General features: G+C 33.6%; 1 protein-coding gene across 3 annotated transcripts in view; it reads left to right on the forward strand.

Moving 5' to 3' along the window:
• FUT8 (fucosyltransferase 8) overlaps positions 1–20,831 on the forward strand; it is a 318,044-nt gene that overhangs the window by 152,972 nt on the left and 144,241 nt on the right. For all 3 annotated transcript variants that reach the window (XM_061182670.1, XM_061182669.1, XM_061182671.1), the window contains one exon: positions 7,505–7,933. In XM_061182670.1, coding sequence (XP_061038653.1) covers positions 7,731–7,933 — 203 coding nt within the window. In that variant the 5' untranslated portion in view covers positions 7,505–7,730. The remainder of the gene's footprint in view (positions 1–7,504; positions 7,934–20,831) is intronic.

The raw sequence follows: 20,831 nt of genomic DNA on the forward strand, positions 1-20,831 counted from the left end.
TTGTGTATCAGTTTTTGTGGGAACATGAGCTTTCATTTTTCTTGAGGTGATACCTAGGTAGGAGCGGGAATCCTGGGCAAGTGTATTTTTAACTTTGAAACCTAAAACTAAAACTTCTTAAGGCAAATGTAGGAGAAAATATATGTGACCTTGGATTGACATTGAATTTTTAGATATAATACTCAAACCACAATCTATTAAAAAAAATAAGTTTTTTATATTCTGTCAAAAAATTAATTTTTTTTGCTGCATGCAAGACACTGTTAAGAGAATGCAAAGGCAAGTCACAGAGTGGGAAAAAATATTTGAAAAGTCACACATCTGATTATAGACATGTATCAAGAATATATAAAGAACTCTTAAATCTCAAAAGTAAACAATGTAATATAGAAATGGACAAAACATCTCAATAGACATTTCACCAAAGAAGCTATATGGTTGGCAGATAAGCACATGAATAGATGATCACATGCTTAATGTCATTTGTTATTAGAGAAATTGAATGCAAATGGAAACCACATTGAGATACCACTACACAACTATCAGAATTGCTTTAAAAAAAATTGAAAATACCAAATGCTGGAGAAATTGTAGAGCGACAGGAACACTCATTTGTTCCTGGTAACAATTCAGGATGATGCAGCTGCTTTGGAATACTGTTTGGCCTTTTCTTATTATAAGGGTATGTTTTCCATATGACCCAGCAATCCCAATCCTAGGTATTTACCCAAGTTAAATGAAGACTTACAGAAGCCTGCTCTTGTTTTTGAAGGTATTTTCAATGGATAACAAAGTGTAGTTTTGCCATTTTTTTTTAATTTCAGCACTTTTAAAGATGTTGTTCCATTGCCCACTAGCTTGTATTTTTTTCCAATAAGAAGCCCCCTGAAACTCTTTTTAACACCTATGTATTCCACCCCCCACCCTGCCGTGACTAATCTTCTCCTCTAAATTATGGTTTTATTTGTATTTAAAAATACATTAGAAATTCTTTATATGCCTGTGACTAAGCTAGTTTTCAATGTACATTACTTCAGATTTGAGACAGGTTTTGTTCTGAGAAGTCCTTTTTCAAGCTGAATGCTAAAATGGGGAATGCCGGTACATTACCAAAGCTGATTAATGTAAATTGTTTTCTTGCTAATGTTAATGGGTGAATTTTATTAGAGTTTTAGCTCCTGAACAGTTTTTAGTTCATGATGATAGTTACTGTAATGTGCTGTGACTGTGCTGAAAGCTGTCAAACACCATAATATCTGAAGTGCTGTAAACAGTGGTTGCTTTAAAAATTTACTTTTTTTCAAACCTCCTTCAGATGTTTTTTTTTCTGGATAATTTTCTTTTTGGGTAATTTTTCTAAGTTGACATATATTAGTTTCAGGTGTACAACACAATGATTTGATATATATATATGTATATATATATATAGTTAAATTATCACTATAATAAATCTAGTTAACATATGTCACCATATATAGTTGTAATTTTTTTCTTGTGATTAAGATATTTTCTATTTGTCTTCAAATTCACTTAACTTTTCCTCTGCAGTATCTAATTTGCTCTTAATCATTTCCAGAGAATTTCTCCATTTTTAGATTTTAAAAAAAATTATAGATGTTGCCTTTTTGTTAGTTTTTATTTCTTTTAATCAATGTATTCATTTTTTAAATTTTAAATCCTAACACATATTTATAGTAATTGTTTTAGTGTCCTTATCTGCTGTTATCATCATCTCTGTCTTCTGGATCTGTTTTAAATTGACTGAGTTTCTTCTTAGTTATGGGCCACATTTTCCTACTTGTTGGCATCATAGTTAAAAAATACATATTTCTGGAAAAGTAATTCATAATTTCTTCAACCATGTTTCTATTGATGGGCAATTATGTTTTTTCCAGTTTGGAACTATTGCAAACAGCATTGTAATGAATACCCTTGTGATATGTTTTGTTCACGTTTTAAAATGCATCTTAGTATAAATTCCTGCTAGTGGAGTTTCTCATCAAAGGGCATGTTTATGCAAATATTTGACATATAATGCTATATTTCCCTTTGCATAAGGTATACATATTTATATTACTTAAATAAGTACTGAATTAGTTTTAAGTTTAGAGGACAATCTTCTAATGAACATGATTCACAGCAGAACACGCCAGGCTCTTAGTCATTTGTTCTGTAGCACGTTGTCACAGATTCCATCTTTTGGCCTTAGCATTAAAGTGAAGCCACTTGAATGTGATTCTTGGAAATATCATTTTCGCATAGTCAGATGCTAAAAGAAGTAGCTATTGGTCATTTTCTTATTTGTTAGGTATAAGAAAAGTCAGTTTGATAGTGTTGTAAATGGTACTGCATTTTGTTATTGTTGTTGCTTCTAATGGAATGATTACACTATTTCTAAGAAAGTAATTAGGTGATATAGTTTATATTCGTTTTCTACTGAATTACTCAGAATGTTAGTTGTTGCAAGAAGAGGCTTTTCTGGGGCTTGTTTTAGTGACTTCCCTTTGTGATTGGAATCCACTAGAATATTACCTCTTGAGGGCAGAAATTTTGTCTGTCTTGTTTTTGCAGAGATTTAAAACTCCTGAGGTAGTGGACTACTGCTGCCTTATTCTTGGTTTGGGGCTTGGAGTGGAGTGTTTGCTCTGTATTCTAGTCTACCCTTAGCCTTTAGCAGGTTTTTGGGTGCTTGCGTCACTGGATGATCTCTTTCCATGTTCTTTCTAAGTTTTGATTAGTTGCTGGACAGTGTGAACTTTATATTGTTGAGTATCTATATTTTATTGTCTTTCTTTAAAGAATGTTGAGTTTATTTTGATAGGCATTAATTTACTTTTGGATCACCTTTAGCTTGTTTTTGTAGCTTGTTTTTAAGTTTTGTTATGGATCTTGTTAGCATAGCCTTTATTCTGTGGCTGGAGTCATTAGACTGGTCTCATGAGCAGATCTGGGCTACAGCCCTTGAGCTAAGAATGGATTTTACATTTTTAAAGGGTTGTAAAGAAACAAGAAAAAAACAAAGAATATGTGAGTTTTCTAGTTGTCTATATGTGAGGACAAATCTAATACCAGTTATTCTTTCATGGTTAGAAGTGGAAGTCTGTTTAGTAAACATTAATAGAAATGCTTTCAGACTTTTGGTATAATATATAACTAATAATTATACTTTTATCAAATCTCTTATTTGCTACAAATTGAGTTTAGTTTTTATAGTATTTGTAAGAGATATTAGCAGGATATTAAGAAACTGTAATTAAGATTAATTTCTGTCCTGCATCTTGGATGCCTACTCTGTGCCCCAGACTTTGTACAGCTTGCTGGGGACAGACAGAATAATACATGAATTGAAGACCAGGTACTCAGCCTAGTAGGGAACTAGACATGTGTATTATCTATTGCTGCATAACAAATTACCCTAAGACTAAGTGGCTTAAAAAACATTTATTATCTCTTGGTCTGGAATCGGGCCATGGCTTAGCTGGATCTTCTGGCTCAGGGTTTTTCAAAAACCTGAAATTAAAATGTGGACCAAGCTACAGTGGCGTGGTACAGGCTTGACTGGTGGAGGATCCATTTCCAAGTTCACTCACATGGTTGTTGGCAGGAATCAGTTCCTTTCCACATGGGCCTCTTCATAGGGCACCTCACAGTGTGGTAGCTTATATCTCTTGTAACCTTATCTCAGAAGTGAAATCCTATCATTTTCGCTGTATTCTATTGTATATAAGAAGTAAGTCACTAGGTCCAGCCCACACTTGGAGGAGGAGGTTACACAACAGCACGAATATGGGACACAGGGATCATTGACAGCCATTTTAGAAACTGCCTATAATAACATATGGTATATAAATTATATAAAACATCATAATTGTGTCTTAAAATAATGTTACAGGATTAATATGTATGACATAATAACAGTTTGCCACTGGTGTGCTAAGTGCTTCCCACAGATTATTTTATTTAAGCCTCTCCCAGTATTTGGTGGGAAAGGTAGTATGTAATATATCCATTTTACAGATAAGGAAATTGAAGCTCAGTGAGGTTACCTAACTATGATAATAGCAGAACCAAGACTCTAGTTCAGACTTTGCCGATTCTAGCACCCATATTTTTAATCTTCATATTTTGTCAGCATTAAAATAGAATTACCTTTTATTGGGCATCTCTTATGTGCCAAGCCTTGTAAATGCTTTATTCATGTAAGCCTCATAATAACTCTATTAAAGCTCCTGATCTTACTGATGATGTACTTTAGATTCCAGATTTAAGAAATTACTTTGAAAAATTACATATATTTTTGACATATATTTTTTGTTTCAGAGACATTAAACAATATAACCCAAAGAGTCTGTAAATACCAAAAGAAATGAATCATTTAAATACCTATTACTTTAAAAGTGGTATTCCTAATTAAATAAATTTGCAGAAGGAAACCTGACACATTTCAATCCATTTACTGTTCTGCAGATGAAGGGTAGTATGTGAATCTCAAACAGGAATGAATTTGTAAATACTTGAAAAGAAAACAACCCACTCAGAAGTAATCTTAGCAAATACTACTATATAAATTTTAGTCAGAAATTAGCTCATGTAGTTAATGTTGAAATATTTTTACTAATAAATTTGAAGTACTTTCACTAATAAATTCATTCACAAATAAATTGAGTGGCTTTCATATCAAAGGCTGTACGTACTTCCTTCAGTTATCCCATTGTTTTTGCAAAGTGAATCTTCTAGATGAGGAAAATACGACATAGAGAATTATTTTCTCATGGCTGAAGGGTAACCGTAAGATTGCTGATCTTATTGGCCTTTTAGACCAGTTTATTTTAATAATTTGAGGCTGTCTTGTAAAATATATGTTGATAATAATAAATCCTAAAATTTTGAATGATTTTATTTTCCTTATAATAGCACTGTCTCACATTCTACATTTGTATTTGCTTTCTTAAGTGGGGCATAAAATGCAGTTGAAGCTGATAAGTTCTCAGATTCTGTGTCATATGTCATATGCCATTATTGACATCCTTCACTCAACTCATTCACTTATTTATTAAAAAATATTTATTACTAAGTTGTAAATACTGCTCTAAGTACTTTGGATACGTCAGTGAACAAAATGGACAAAAATCATGAAGTTTACATTTTAGCAGGCATGGTTCGAAAATAAACAGTAAACATGATAGGTAAGTAAGTAAGCAGGCATTCATTATGGATAAGGAAGAAATTCTATACCTGCTCTTTTAAACCATGCTAAGGAAAATTACGTAGAAAACTACTTGGTTTTCAGCTTGGCTTATTTTTGTTGATCCCTTTAAAAATATTGTTTTAAGAACAACAAAATTTGGGGAAATATTCTCTCTAAAAACAGAGTTAAAATGATACTATTAATTAAGAAAATGACCATGTTTTGCTCCTACAATAATTTCTTGCTTTATAACTCATGCATTATCAATATTGCTGCAAAATATAGTAATTTAATATCTTGGATACTTTTGATGGTGGTTTATAAAAACCCAAAGCACTTGGTATAACAAAATTTATGTTCCTCTAAACTTGTTTCTGTTCTAATTATATTATACTTTTGCTGGCTTTGAATATTAATGATAATTTTTTTGTTATAATTCTAAGTAAAATGTTACAGAAAACTTTTTCTTATTTGTTATTGAAATGATTCTTGTTTAGAAAACTCTCTGTACTTTTGTTTATCACACTTGTCTTTTTTTTTTCACACTTGTCCAAGTTAACTTTTTCTATGAAGGGAAAGATTAAACATTTCTAATATCTTACTGGTGTAGCTTAGAATCGACTAGGATACATTATAGGTTCAGCATACGGTATGACAGCATTTTACAGGGTTGCATGTGTTGTCACAAACAGTATTATTAACTCAAATGTTAATACTTCTTTTGTTGACTTACTGAATTAAATCCATCCCTTAGACCATCAGAGTGGATTTTTTAATTTGTTTTTTAACCAAGAATCCCTGAATGTCTGCATTTTTTCTATATAATATAAAAAGTAGACCTCACATGACTGGATCTTGTGAGATGTTGAATACCTGAGATATTGAATAGACTTTAATTATTCTTATGTTTAGTGAATAGATGGGGTTACCTGAAATTAGAGGAATAGGGTTTTGAGAAAGGATTTTGAGAAAGAGACAGAATGAACAGTGGAGTCAATAAAAAGAATGTTCTCATTAGACTTAAGAATAGATATTAAAACAAAAGACAAAACACCAAGTTTTCTTTGGATTATTACTTTATTTGGCTTTCTAACATTCTCAGTGAGTACAATTTTTTTCATTCTTTGTTTAGTCAGTGTAAACCAGAAACAATGAGGAAAATAGTGTAGGAATAAATGGGAGGGAAGTAGAATTTCTGGGACACTCCTTTGAAGAGATTTTCTTTTCTTTGAATACTTGGCCATTTAAAAGCATTTGAGATTTGAGGTTCAAAAGGAGGATAATAGTAGTCCTGTGCTCTAATTTTTGAAACCTCTTCTCCAACTTTTCTATCTAGTCTTTCATAACTGGTTAATTAGTGGTTAAGTACCCATCACATTCAGTTTTGTATATAGAAACTATTTCTTTTCTTCTCTTTTATAAGGAACTCTGTGCCTGGAGATAAGACTTTTCTTATCTAGCTCTGGAATTATCAAATGGTATTAAAGTTATATCTTTGCCTACAAATTTTCTCCTTGGCGAGAAAATTGTTTTGTTTTCAAAGGAAATTCTAAGCCTAATGATGGAGAAGTGACAAATGAAAGCAATAACCAAGCCTGAGAAAGCATATCCATTTTGTAGTTTAAGATGCTCCATAACTAAGATTTGACTGGTATTAGACTTCTATTGCAATTGTTGGTATTTTTAAATAAATTTGAGAAAGGAATAATCTACCATAATCCATATGAACCTTTGCTTGTGATGTTTGGAGTGGTTGCCAGCCACTTAATGGCTGTGATACCCTTTGCTTGGCTAATATACATGACACTTTTAGAACTTTTCCTAAAAGTGACAATATGCCTGTCACCTGCAGAGTTAAGTGGTGTAATGGCAGCTGAGCAGTAAGATGGAGGGGGGTGGAGTTGAGATTTTGTAAGAATGAATTCACTCATGCAGAGAACATGTTTCAGTTTGAGATAATGGAAACATTAGCCCAGAATATGTAGTTGAGTACATTTTGTTTGGTTTTGAGTGTTTTTTCAAAGATAGAATCTTTTAATCTCCATATATGTGCTGTTGCACAGTGTTGTTAGAAGGAAAAGTGATGATGGCATTTGGAGGACTTTCAGGCTTAGAGCTAATTAAGGTATCTGGTACAGCAATGATTTAATATGCAGACCTAAAAGCTTTTGCTTTTTACTTACTTTAGGCAATTACATTATTTGCCAGCCTGTTGGCTAGTCAACACCAATATGTTTCTTTTAATTCCATGAATCTCAGCATATGCTATTTTACATATCCTAAATAATTTAAATACATTTGTTATTCTTTCCACAGCATGTAGAGTCCATGAAGCACAGGACAATAAAGCTTCCTACTCATATCACCAGGAGGATCTCTTGGAAAGAGTTACCACAGGACTACCAGAGAGACTAATTTGTCTGAAGCATCATGTGTTGAAAGAACAGAAGGCTACTACCTTTGCACTCGCTAGAAACAGAGTGACGATGTTTTCAATTCCTTGAGTTCCAGGAACCCAGGAGAGTGAGCTGAAACTCTGAAAATGCGGCCATGGACTGGTTCCTGGCGTTGGATTATGCTCATTCTTTTTGCCTGGGGGACCTTGCTATTTTATATAGGTGGTCACTTGGTACGAGATAATGACCACCCTGATCACTCTAGCCGAGAACTGTCCAAGATTTTGGCAAAGCTTGAACGCTTAAAACAGCAAAATGAAGACTTGAGACGAATGGCTGAATCTCTCCGGTAGGTTCTAAAAAACTGAGGGAAGAATGGTGAAACATTGTACTTTGTTTTTAGGTGCAGGGCTTCAGTCAGCTATTAAAAAATACTTAATGATTTCTGTAAACTGCTATTTTTGCAAAAATTTAAATATCTTAGTAAGGTACTTTTTATGCTAATGATATCTCTATGTATTTAACATAGAGAGTTACTCTATAATGGCAAATCTTATTTTGCATATGAATTTTAATATAGAAAAACTATGCCGTTTAATTTACTTACATTTTGTTTAAAATCATCTTCAGCATTTTGATAATTTTGATAAATACAAACTTTGTATGATTTAAAGTAGTACATATTAAAATTTTCATCATGGACTATAGCAAACACATAATAATTGAGAGGCTGAGTTAGTCTAACTCTAACTTATTAAATGAAAACATTCGTTCTTAAATAAAACAAATGTATCTGGAATCTAGAGAATTATTATAATTGCTACTGCCAGTCTATTAAAAAATGGTTTTCAAAGTTATTGAATTTAGAAGTTATCTAGTACCTTCTAATTCCTCATATTTAAATATGAAGGTGACTGTACACTTAGTGCTTGCTGTCTCTCAAAACAGAGGTCGAAGATTTGAGAAGATGAAGAGGTGAGAGTCGTCTAGAGGTGGTAATTGACTCTAAGGGAAGTAGTGTAGGAAAAAAGAGCACAAATTCATTTCTTTTTGAGAAACAAATACATTGAGGAGTCGAAAGTGGAAACGTTCTGTTGTGCATAGAACTTTCAGAGTAGTTGGAGAAGGAGAAGGGGAGAGAGCTATTTTGTGGAGGCCGAGGAGCGTTCTGTGACGAAAGAATGTAGTTGGCAGTGTCACACACCCTTGGAGCCTCCCTTCCCTCACTGCCTTTCACTCTTTATTTAGAACTCAGTTCTTTCCTTTTGTTTAGTTCCATAACTTTTCTTCACCATGATATCATTTTGATCTCTTTATGTTCTGTGGAAGGCTGTGCTAGGTATTAAGAGTTTTACTGTTTCAATGAATGAAACATCAGCCCTGTCATTTGTAGGAGTAATAGTACCGTTCAGCAAAATACAAAGTACGCAGGAATTAGAAAGTGGACAGCTAACTTCTTGAATTTGTGTATCATTTTATTTTCTTTTTGGGGAGAGCCAGGGAGGAAGGATCATGGAGAGGGTGGTCTTTCAGTAGAGTCTTAATCATTTGTTATGGGAACCAAAGATTGGTAATTTGGAGGTTAGTAATCATAGCTATCATTTATTGAGAGTTTGTTATGTGCCAGGTACTGTGCCAAGGACTTTGCATGGATTATCTCATTGAATTCCACAGCTTCCTTATGGGATGCTGGTTCTGTTTTCATAACCATTTTACAGATGAGGAATCAATGGGATATTAAGTGATTTAATTTTTCCCTAGGTCACACTTCTCACAAATGATGGAGCTTACTTTGAATCATAGCAGTATGAGTGGAAAGCCAGGGGTCTGATGAACGGTTTTGCCTCTCTGAATAGAAACCAGAGAGAAGTAAATGATTCAGAAATCTCAACTAAACATCTCATGTAGGAGATAAGCAAGAGTAGTTGATTTTGGAGTATGCTTTGTAGTAAGATCTTGTTCTACGTTATGAGAATTTTACTCCTTGAAAACATATTGCCTCTTAACAATTTAGGCTAATAAAAAATTGCTCACTTTTTTCCTAATTTCAACTTAAATATTGATAGTTCACTTGGCTTGTCTGACTGCCAAGTATTTGCTTCTATTGCATGAAGGAAAGCTTGCCTTTAATATGAGTTGTTCCTTCTGCAAAATAATCTTTGGATCTCTGAAGTCACTTTCTTTATAATCTTTCATGTTGGCAAAAAATTAAATTCTCAACTACTACAAATGTAGAGACAACTTCTAAGAGCTGAGACATTTAATATGTCATTCTGTAACATCATAAATACAATCTGAAAGTACAGATGGAGAAAATGAGCCCATACACACACACACACACACACACAGACACGCACACACACACATATAATTTCAGGAAAATATGTAAATAATTAGGGAAGGAAACCTCTTCAGGCCTTTCCATCAACTTTATTGGTAGGGCCATGTGTGTTTTATTCAAAGAGATTATTATTTTAGAGCCCCTGGCATAAAAGGAAGAGCAGTGGAGGCGCTAGTGACATTGGTGTTCTTTTTTCCCCTTATTGTAATATTTCATACTCAGTTTTCTATGTCTTTTTCTTATAAGAAAATATGTTCAGAAGGTAGACTATAAAGGATTAATTCAGATGTCTGTAAAACTAGGTCATTTCTTTGAGATACGGTGTGTGGATTAGAATTGGAAAGTAACCCAGAAGACTGAAACTACAATTTTTAAGATTCAGGACAATAATTTTTAAAAGCAGTTACCCAACCCTCTAGCCAGTGTTTGCTAATTTTGTTGATACTACTACAAATTTAGGAAAATAATTTGAAAATCATTACTCTGAGGGATGCAAATGTTTTAGTACAATGTATGGGAGGTTGCTGCGTGTATCTCTGTGTGTACGTGTGTATCTGTATGTATATTTAATTCTGCCTTATTGATGAATAATTTCTGTATGGTAAAATACACTTCTTTTAGCATACATGTCTATGAATTTTGGCAAATCCTTATAGTCATGTAACCAGTACCACCATCAAATTATAGAAGAATTCTTTCTCCCCCCAGAATTCTGTTGTGCCCTTTTGTAGTTAAATTCTCTTCTAACCTTCTGTCCCTGGCATCCACTGATCTGTTTTCTGTCCTATGTTTGTTTCCTGTTCCAGAATGTTATATAAGTAGAATCATGCAGTAGGTAGCCTTTTGAGTCTGGCTTTTTTCATTTAGCATAATATACTTGTGATTCATCAGTGCTACTTTGTGTATTGGTAGTTCATTTTATTAAAAAAATTTTTTTTAATGATGAGCAGTATTCCACAGTATGCATGTATCAGTCTTGTTTGTTTTTAAATGCATTCACCAGTTGAAAGATGTTATTAGTGTTTCCATTTTTTTGGCAATTATGAACAAAACTGTTACAAACATTTGCCCTGTAAATTTTTGTGTGTAAGTGAGTTTTTATTTCTCTTGGGTAAATACCTAGGAGTGGAATTGCTGGGTCATATGTAAAGTGTATTTTAACTTTATGTAAGAAGCTGTGCAAAATGTTTTCCAGAGTACCTGTACCATTTTGCATTGCCACCCACAGTGCTTGAGAGTTATAGCTCTCATCTTTGCTAGCACATGCTGTTGTCAGGTATTTTTACTTTATGTTTTAATAGATATGTAGTATTATCTCATAGTTTCAGTTTGCATTTACGTGATGATTAACGATGATGAGCATTTTTTTAATGTGCTTATTTGCTATTCATATATCTTCTTTGGTGAAGTATCTATTCAAATTTGTTGCTTATTTTAAAAATTAAGTTATTTGTTTTCTTACTGAATTTTTTTAAGAAATTGGGGTTTTATATATAACATAAAATGTTTTATATATATGCGTATATATAAAATAAAAACGTAGTGGCTTAAACCAATAAACATTTATTTGCTCCTGATTATTCAATTTCAGTTGGCCTTAGCTGGGCTGTTTTCCAAATTATGTATGGGGTCACTCATGTGGCTGCAGCCATCTGGTGGCTCCATTGTGGTTGGTCAGTCCAGATGACCTAACACATGTTCAGTGGTTAGCTGGGGCCATCAGCTGGTTCCCTTCTATCTGGCTTCTCTAGCAGGATAGCCCAGGTTTCTTACGTTGTAGTGTTCCAAGAGGGCAAGAGCAGAAACTGCAAGTCCTCTTGAGGCCAAGCATGAGAAGTTGCACAGTGTCACTTCTGCCACATTCTGTTAGTCTTTGCAAGTCAAAGGGACACTCCATATTCAGGGAATGGAGGTGGGAGCTGCAAAGAATTTGTAGCCATATTTAACCCACTCTCCTCATCTCTAGAAGTAATGTTGAATAGATTAGGTCAAATCATGGCGGTCTTGAACAGCCAGAGTTTAGTGTAGGCTTGGTTGATAGATAATAGGGAACCGTAATTGGGTTTTCAGCGGAGGAATGATGTAGTGAAAATGGTTGAGGAAGATTTAGATTTTCAGGTGGATTTGGGCCATGTGCTTGACTGGAGTGAAATTAACTGGGAAATATAGTATTAATCTAGACACGAGGTGATGCTGACCTAAATTAATGATTTAATCTGTTGGCTTTGGTACCAAGGTACATCTGCTTATTTTCCCACGTTTCCTTCATGCTTTTATTTGACTTTCCCCAAACATCCCTTTCTTATTTGTTTATTGCCAGAACATTGAGTATACATGTAGTAGTCTTTCTTTTAAAAACTTAGACATCGTCACTTTTTAAGCCTGCCACCCTACAGGAATGCCTTTCATCTTTCATGTTTGTTTTGTCTCAACCTTTAGTAATGTGAAATTGCTATCAGTTCACAGAATCTTTTCTTTTTAGGATTTGAACCTGCCAATCTGCCTCTCAGAGTTGAAATTTAGCAGAAAACACCTGGAAAATTATTGAACCTTGTTCAGAAACCCCTTGAGCAGTGAATCTCAGTGACAGAAGTCGGAACTGGACACAACTTGTAACATTTAAAGAGTGCTTAATTGACAGTTTTCCTCTTAATTCCTTATTGTAGTTCCATTTATTTGGGGGAGCATAATTTTAAAAAATTCAAATGTGACTTTGTGGCCTTTTAATAAGGTTGGTTTGTTTGGTCCAGGAAAGAAAAAATTTCTTCTGGAAATTAGATGTTAGCTATAAACTGTAAATTTTACAGACCACAAAGGAAGTATAATTAGCTTACGATTATCTGTTTTTCTGAGCTACGTACTAGTCTCCTCAGTTGGATTAGAGCCGAAGCAAGAATCTTCTGGTGGAAAAATTTGTCTCAGGCAACAAAATTATGAAACACTGACATGGGTAGAAAGGAGACTGATAGGGTCTTTCACAGGTCATACTTACTTCTTCTTTTTGAGAAGCTGGTATTAGAAATTGGAGATTTGTTTGTTCCTGTTAGTTGGTTGGAGGATTTGCTGTAGGCAGTCTTCTCCATAATTGCTCATCTCGCTTATAAAGAGTGTACTGCTTGTATTCCTACAGCAAGTGAATGGGTTGGAGTGTGTAGAGCATCTAGCTGTAACCTTCCATTTTGTTTTACTTTTAGTTTTGCAGCCCTGCATCCATTATTCCTTATGCTATCAAGAATATATGGGCTTCCCTGGTGGCGCAGTGGTTAAGAATCCACCTGCCAATGCAGGGGACATGGGTTCGAGCCCTGGTCCGGGAAGATCCCACATGCCGCGGAGCAACTAAGCCCGTGCGCCACAACTACTGAGCCTGTGCTCTATAGCCCGTGAGCCACAACTACTGAAGGCCGCGTGCCTAGAGCCTGAGCTCCACAACAAGAGAAGCCACCGCAATGAGAAGCCCGTGCACTGCAATGAAGAGTAGCCCCCGCTCGCGGCAAGTAGAGAGGGCCCCGCACAGCAACAAAAGACCCAATGCAGCCAGAAAATAAATAATAAATAAATAAATTTATTTTTAAAAAAGAATATTTTATTTTTCCATATGGAAAATACTCCTTCCCTATGTTAGAATATCTTAGTGAGACTTTTAGTCAAGATTCCTAGCCTTCTCAGTCTGACAATCAGATGCTTTCTCCCTGGAATTTGTATTAACCTTTTCATATATTGCTGTATTAGATTTGCTAGTGGATCTTTTTCCATGTTAACAAGACATGTTTACCTGTAATATTTCCTTCTTATAATGTCTTTTGGGTTTTGGTATTAAAGTTTATGCAGGAAAATTTTATTCTCTGGAAGGGTTTGTATAAAATTGGTATTCGTTCTATTTTAAATCTTTGTTAGAATTTCAGTGATGCTGTCTGGGCCTGCAGTCTTTTTTTTTTTTTGGCTGTGGGTGGGCAGAGCTTGGTTTGGGTAGGGACAGGAGATGTGTGGGAAGGCTTTAAATTCTAGATTTGATCTTCTTAATAGAAATTGGACCATTCACATTTTCTGTTTTTTCCTATGTCAGTTTTGGTAAAATGTGTTTTTCAAGAAATGTGTCCATTTTATCAAGATTTTCAAAAGTTGCATAAAGTTGTTCATAATTCCTTTATACTTTTCTTCTTCAGACCTGTAATATCTGTAGTACTGTTTCATTTTTCATTCTTGATATTATTTATTTGTTTGTGTTTTCTCCTTTTATCTTGCTAAGGGTTTATTGATTTTATTTACTTTTTCAAAGAATCTCTGGTTGTTGTTTTTTTCTCCTGTTGTATGTCTGTTGCTATTTTATTGATTTCTACTCTTAGTTTTATAATTTTTTTTCTTATAGTCTCTGGGTTTCTCTGTTTTTAAAGCTTTTTCAGAAAGAATTTTATATTATTGATTTTAAGCATTGCTTTTTTTCTAACATATGCCTGGAGAGCTGTAAATTTCTCTCTAAGCACAGGTTTAGAGAGCACAGTTGCATCTTGCAAGTTCTGACAGTGACCTATTTTAATTGTTATTCAATTAAAACTTTTCAAATTTCTTTTGTGATTTTTTTTTTTTGTTCTTTAACTCACAGTTAAAGGAGTGTGTTGCTTAATTTCTAAGTGGGACTATTCTGTTATCTTTTTGGCTTTGATTTCTAATGTGTTCTTCAACCAGATAGAATTATATTCTGTGTCATTTCAGTTCTTTGAAATTTTAAATGGCTCAGCAAATGACTTACGTTGGTGAATGTTTTAAGAGAAATGTGTATTCTGCTCTTGTTGGATATGCTCTTCTACACATGTCATTTAAGTTAGGTTGGTTAACTGTGTTATTAATATTTTCTAAATTTATATAGAATTATTTTTTTAGTCTGCTTGTTCTATCAGCTAACGAGAAAGCCATGTTAAAAATCTCCAACAGTGGTTATAGATCTATTTCTTTTCACCTCTGTCAACTTTTCTTTGATACATCTAAAGCTATTTCATTTGGTGAATGCAAATTCAGGAATATCTTATTTTCTAATGACCTCATTTGTCTTTAATAATACTTTTTTAGCTATAAAGTCTAATTTATTTGGTATCAGTATTGCTACACTAACTTTCTTTGTGTTAGTGTCTGCATGACATTTCTTTCATCTTTTTAATTTTAACCTTCATGTGTTTTTTATTAAATATATTTAAACAGATTTAATTATTTGAAGTGTTTCTTATAAGAATAGGATTGGATTTTGTTATTTTTTTGGTTCAGTCTGTTAATCTCTGTCTTCTTATTCACTTGTTTTATCCATTTACATTTAATATAATTACTGAGTATAAGTCTACCACATTGCTATTTTTTTCCTCCCTTTTGGTCTCATCTCTTATTTTTTTCTTTGCTGTTTCCTTTTGGATTAAACAGTTTTTTAAATTGTTATTCTGTTTTCTCAATTATAATAGTTTTAGTTATACATTTTTATTCTTTTAATGGTTACCCTAGATACTATCAGATATACCCTTTTAATTGCAGTCTATCTTAAAGTAATATTTTTATCATTTCAAGAGCAGTGCAAGAATTTTGTCCTACTTAAATCTTAAACACCCCTCCCCCACATCCACTTTTGGTCTTTTTATTGTCATATATTTTAACCCAATGTCTGTTATAAACTGCACATTATGTTATTATAATTTTGATTTAAATTGTCATATTCCTTTATAATTAACTACATATTTATTCTTTTTAATGTTGTTTATTCCTTCCTGCAGTTTAATTCTTCCATGCTGATCATTTCCATTCAGCCTGAAGAGTATCCTGTAGTATTTTTGATAGTGCAGATTTGATGGCAATAAACTCTTTTAGATTTTCTTTTTCTGAAGACTTTAAAAACATTTAGTTTTGAGAGATATTTTTGCTAGCATAGAATTTAGTTTGGCAGTAATTTTTTACCACACTTTAAATGTGTCATTCTGTTGTTTTCTAGCTTTCATAGTTTTTGTGACGTGAAGTCAGCAATTTTAATTGAAGTGTATCTTTTTCTTTGGCTACTTTGCATTTTAATTTTTGTCTTTGGTGTTATACAAGTTGACCATGATGTGCAGATATGACTTTATTTGTTTTTATCCAGTTTGAAATTCACTGAGCTTAATTCTGAGATTTGATGTCTTTTATCAGTTTTAGAAAATCCTTAACCATTATCTCTTTAAATACTGCTTCTGGACTACTCTTTCTCTTTTCTCCTGGAACTCCACTTACATATATTAGCAGATTTCCTTTTATGGTGTCTCACGTGCCTTTTATGTGTCTGTCGCAATCTGATTTGTCTTTGTACTTCATTTTATGTATTTTCTTTTGAACTGTATTCCAATTTATTTAATCTATCTTCTTCTACATTCATTCTGATGTTAAACACACCCAATACTAATTTTTGTATATTTTGATTCTGGAATATCTAGTCCATTTTTTTGGATAATTTCAAATTTCTTTGTAAATTCTTTATTTTTCATCTACTTTGTCCATGTTTTTTATAATTTCTTTAAGTAGTTATTCTGATATAACTATTATATTGTCTGCTAATACCTGGATGATATCTGGATCATCTTTTGATCAACTTTTATTTTTCTTTTGATTATTGGTCACATTTTTTGACTCTTTCCATGTCTAGTAATTTTTATTTTTGTCAGATATTGTGACAAAATATTATATAAAAGTAGTGTAGAGGTTTCCCTCTGTTAGGGATATATTATCTCTGGGCTTATTATCTCATTCAGTGCAATCAGGGATTGAGCTGGGTCATGGCTGCATTATGGTTTTAGTAAAACTTAGCCCACTTCTGTTTCTTCCCTGTTCCTCAGGCGTAAATCTTCCATGCTTTTGATTAAGAACTTGGTGGATTTCTTTGAAGACTTAAAATACTGTGGGAAATTTAGTCTGCCTTTTAGATGTTTTAAGCTTTGCTCTTTGGCCTCTTACACTATGTAGCATCTAAATATGGCAAACAGTGCATAAAAACACTAGCTATGAGTTTAACGTAAGTCTCAAACAGAACTTTGTCTTGTAATATCACAAGACTGAGAAATTTTAGTCTGTCTTAAAATTGCTCTCTAGTCTCCCTTGGAGCCCCAGAATTAAGCTAATATACCATGGATAAAACTGGTTATGTGTTTAGTGCCCCTGTAGTTTCCAAATTTTCAAAACCTTTTGTGGGATCCAAGCCTGTGCCTCACATCTTACCTAGAATCAGGAAGTGCTCCCTAAGTAAGAACATGGCTAGTTATAGAATGCTGTCCTCTGGACTTTTGATTAATCCTGCACTTAGTATACCTCTCTAATGGCTTTAAAATGGGTTATATTTTCAAGTTATTTTCTTTTTTTTTTTGATTGTTGTCATTATTACAGCAAGAGTAGGGTTTGCCATTACATGCTACATTCTACCTGAAACCAAAACTACCTGGATTGAAAATGGTTTGAGTTATCCCAATACTGCTGCTGTAAAGAGATTCCCATTAGTTCCTGTACCTACGTCCCCGGAGCTGTTCTGGTTCTTGCCCATTTTAAGACCTGGTTCTTCAGGTTTTCCTTGGATTTGTTCTTAACTTTCTCTCCCATTGTATCCCCAGGTGTGTGGTAAAGGAAAGGAGGAGTTTGGGTGGATTGGAAGTTTTTAACTATCAGAGTAATCTCTGCTTCATTGACCAATATAGTGAATCTCTTAGGAGAAAGAGATCAAGATGAGATCTAGATAGATTGAGCTTGATGTGCTTGCTGAACCTATCCAGTAGAACGTTAGAAAGTTAATCTAGAAATCAGGGAAAAAGCCAGGATGAGAGAGAAAGATACCTTTGGGAATCATCTATATGGAAGTAATTGCCAGAAAATGTGTTGCACAAGGTAAAAGTTCCTCCATTCATTTCAGGTGACCCACAGTAATCATGGGTTTGGAGAGGAGGAAGTGTGGGAATAGCATTAACATACTCTTATTTGTAGGGTCAGCAACAATCTCACATGACAAGAAATTTTTCAACCACTGCACCTGTTTCATGGGTATAGCAATTGGCTATGTGGCACAGAACCATAGGACCACATATATTTTTCCACACGATTATCATTACTAGCTTTTATGGGGACAGAACATTAGTAGAAGAATAGCATATTGAAGATGTCATGCTGTTTTCATCAACATTTATTATGTTCTCTTAATTTTCTTCTTCATACCCAGGGTTTTATGTGTATTTCATTGGCTGTTTAATTGCAGTGGGAAATGATTCAAAGCCAAGATGTTAGCTTCTGCTTTTACTCCCAGCTTCTTGATTGTTCTAACAACAACAACATTAGTAGCAGGAACAGCAAGACAGCAAAATAATAATAACTGTTACTGTGTATTAGGCCATATTTTAAGCAGTTTATCTCAACCCCTACAACAGACTTATGACTTAAATACTCATATTATCCTCATTTTATAGATGTAGACAATGAAGCATAATAGTTCAGTAGTTTGCTGAAATTTATATAACTGTAAAAGGTAGATCTGGAGTTCAGATCCAGACACTGACTCCCTAATCCAAATTCTTTTTTTTTTTAATTTCTTTTTTTAAAAAATTTTAATTGAAATATAGTTGATTTACAATGTTACATTAGTTTCAGGTGTACAGCAAAGTGATTCAGTTATACATATATATATATATATATACACAAATATATATTTTCTTTTTTTACATTCTCTTCCATTATAGGTTATTACAAGATATTGAATATAGTTCCCTGTGCTATGTAGTAGGTCCTTGTTGGTTATCTATTTTACATATAGTAGTGTGCATATTTTAATCCCAAACTCCTAATTTATCCCTCCGTAATCCAAATTTGTAATCACATTACTATGGTGCCTGTAAAAGTAACTGCTATGTCAGAATAAAAGTGCCACAATCCTTTTTGTCCTAATATTCTTTGCTTGTTGTTTGTGTGGGAGGTGTCCAGAAGACTAGAACATAGACCATAATACTTCTGTCAGATTCCTTTCCTCCCCATTAACCATTGAACTGACTTCAGAATAAGGAAAATTATCAAAGATAAAGAAGAAGCATTTCATAATGATAAAGGAGTTCTCCAAGAAGACAACCAATTCGTAGCATGTATGCACCTAACAGCAGAGCATCAAATACATGAGGCAAAACATGTAAGGCAAGGACAAATATATAAATCCACTATTTTAGCTAGAGACTTTAACATCCCTCTTTCAGTGATAGATAGATCAAGCAGGCAGAAAATCAGTAAGGCTGTAACTGACCTGAACAGCATTTTCTCAATCAATTTAACCTAATTGACATTTATAGAATATTCAAAAACAACAGAATACACATCTACTATTGAAAACCCTCCTATTCTGATGTGCTCTCTGCTTGGATAGGAGTGTTTCCTTTATAATTTCCTGTAGCTTGTCTTGACATATTGAACAGGGAAGTCTGTATTTAGAGAGGGGGCAGGGAAGAGGATTGGACTGTGGACATTTTTTCTTATTTATAGAGTCAGCTGGAAGTCTATTCTGTAGAGAAAAATTCCTTTTCCTCTTCATTCTAAGCTCTGCCCACTTCTTATTTCCAACAAAGATGGTTTAATAAAAGCCAGCTTTGTGGAATATAGGGTAAGATCATGCTTTCTCCTTAGGAATTATAATCGCTTTCCTCATTTGCATCGGTACACTTATATATAATGTCAGAATCACCACCGAGCAGAGAAAATTAGAGTAAATTAACTTTCAGTATTTGGGAAAAAAATACAGTGTAAGATTTCTGGAGCTGTTTACATGATTTTGAAGAGCAAATGGAGTCAAGTAGAATTTTTGTAGTTCTTAAATCAAAAAATGTAGGCCACTAATATTATAAACAGGAAGGAAATGGCAAAGCTTAGTGAAAGGCACTGGATAAATTGTGGAGTAAAAAGGGGAGTCATGTTTGATGGTTTGTTCTTTAGTTTATTTTAGGTTCCTTAGAACTAATTTTAAAACAAAATGCATCGAATTATTTATATCTAACCTGTTAAACAGGTATATTATCAATTGTAGTACAACAGATTACCACAAACAGTGGTAAAAAACCATACACACTTATCTCACAGTTTCTCTGGATCAGGAGTCCATGCACAGCTTAGCTGGTACCTCTGATTTGGGGTCTCTCACAAGGCTGCAGAAGGTGTTGGTTAGGTCTGGGGTTTCATCTCAAGGCTCAACTGGGTGTGATGAAAGGAGCGTGGGTTTCTCAGATTTGGGTTTGGATCCCAAGTCTACCACTTACTAACTTAATGATCTTTAAAAAGTCACTTAATCTTTCTGACCCTCAGCTTTTTCACCTGTAAAATGGTAATAATAATCTCTATTTTGCAGTGTTGTTAAGTTTTAAATGATATTTAAAAGCATATCTAGAAGAACTCCTATCTATTAGTAGTTCATCAATAAATAGCTTTTTAGCTAATGGTAGTTGACAATTTTATTTTTTTAATAGAAAAAATTATCTTATATCAAATATTTAGCACAACAGATTAGATTTCATGAAATGTACATATTCTTCAGAGTGACCATTTACCCCAAAAAAAATCAATTAACCTCTTTGGGACTAGCATCCGAAACTAGAGAAAGTTGGTAGGGATAGATGATCACATTCAATAAATTTGTAAGTCTTTATAGAGACAAAATAGTTGAATAAGGGGGAAGGGAGGAAGGAAAAAAAAAAATAGTTGAATAATATACTAGGTTATAAAGGAGTATAGAATAGGCTTTGTTACTTAGAATTTTGGCTCTCATGACTGAATTATATGATTTTTTTCTTAAACAATTGGTGCTTTTATATATGGGGATTATAGTTGCCCATCGTGAACTTTATTTAAAATATAGTAATTTTAATTATTCATTATAACTACTCAGAAAGGCCTC

The sequence above is a fragment of the Eubalaena glacialis genome, chromosome 2 (assembly GCF_028564815.1).
Source record: "Eubalaena glacialis isolate mEubGla1 chromosome 2, mEubGla1.1.hap2.+ XY, whole genome shotgun sequence".
NCBI classification, from domain to species: Eukaryota; Metazoa; Chordata; class Mammalia; order Artiodactyla; family Balaenidae; genus Eubalaena; species Eubalaena glacialis.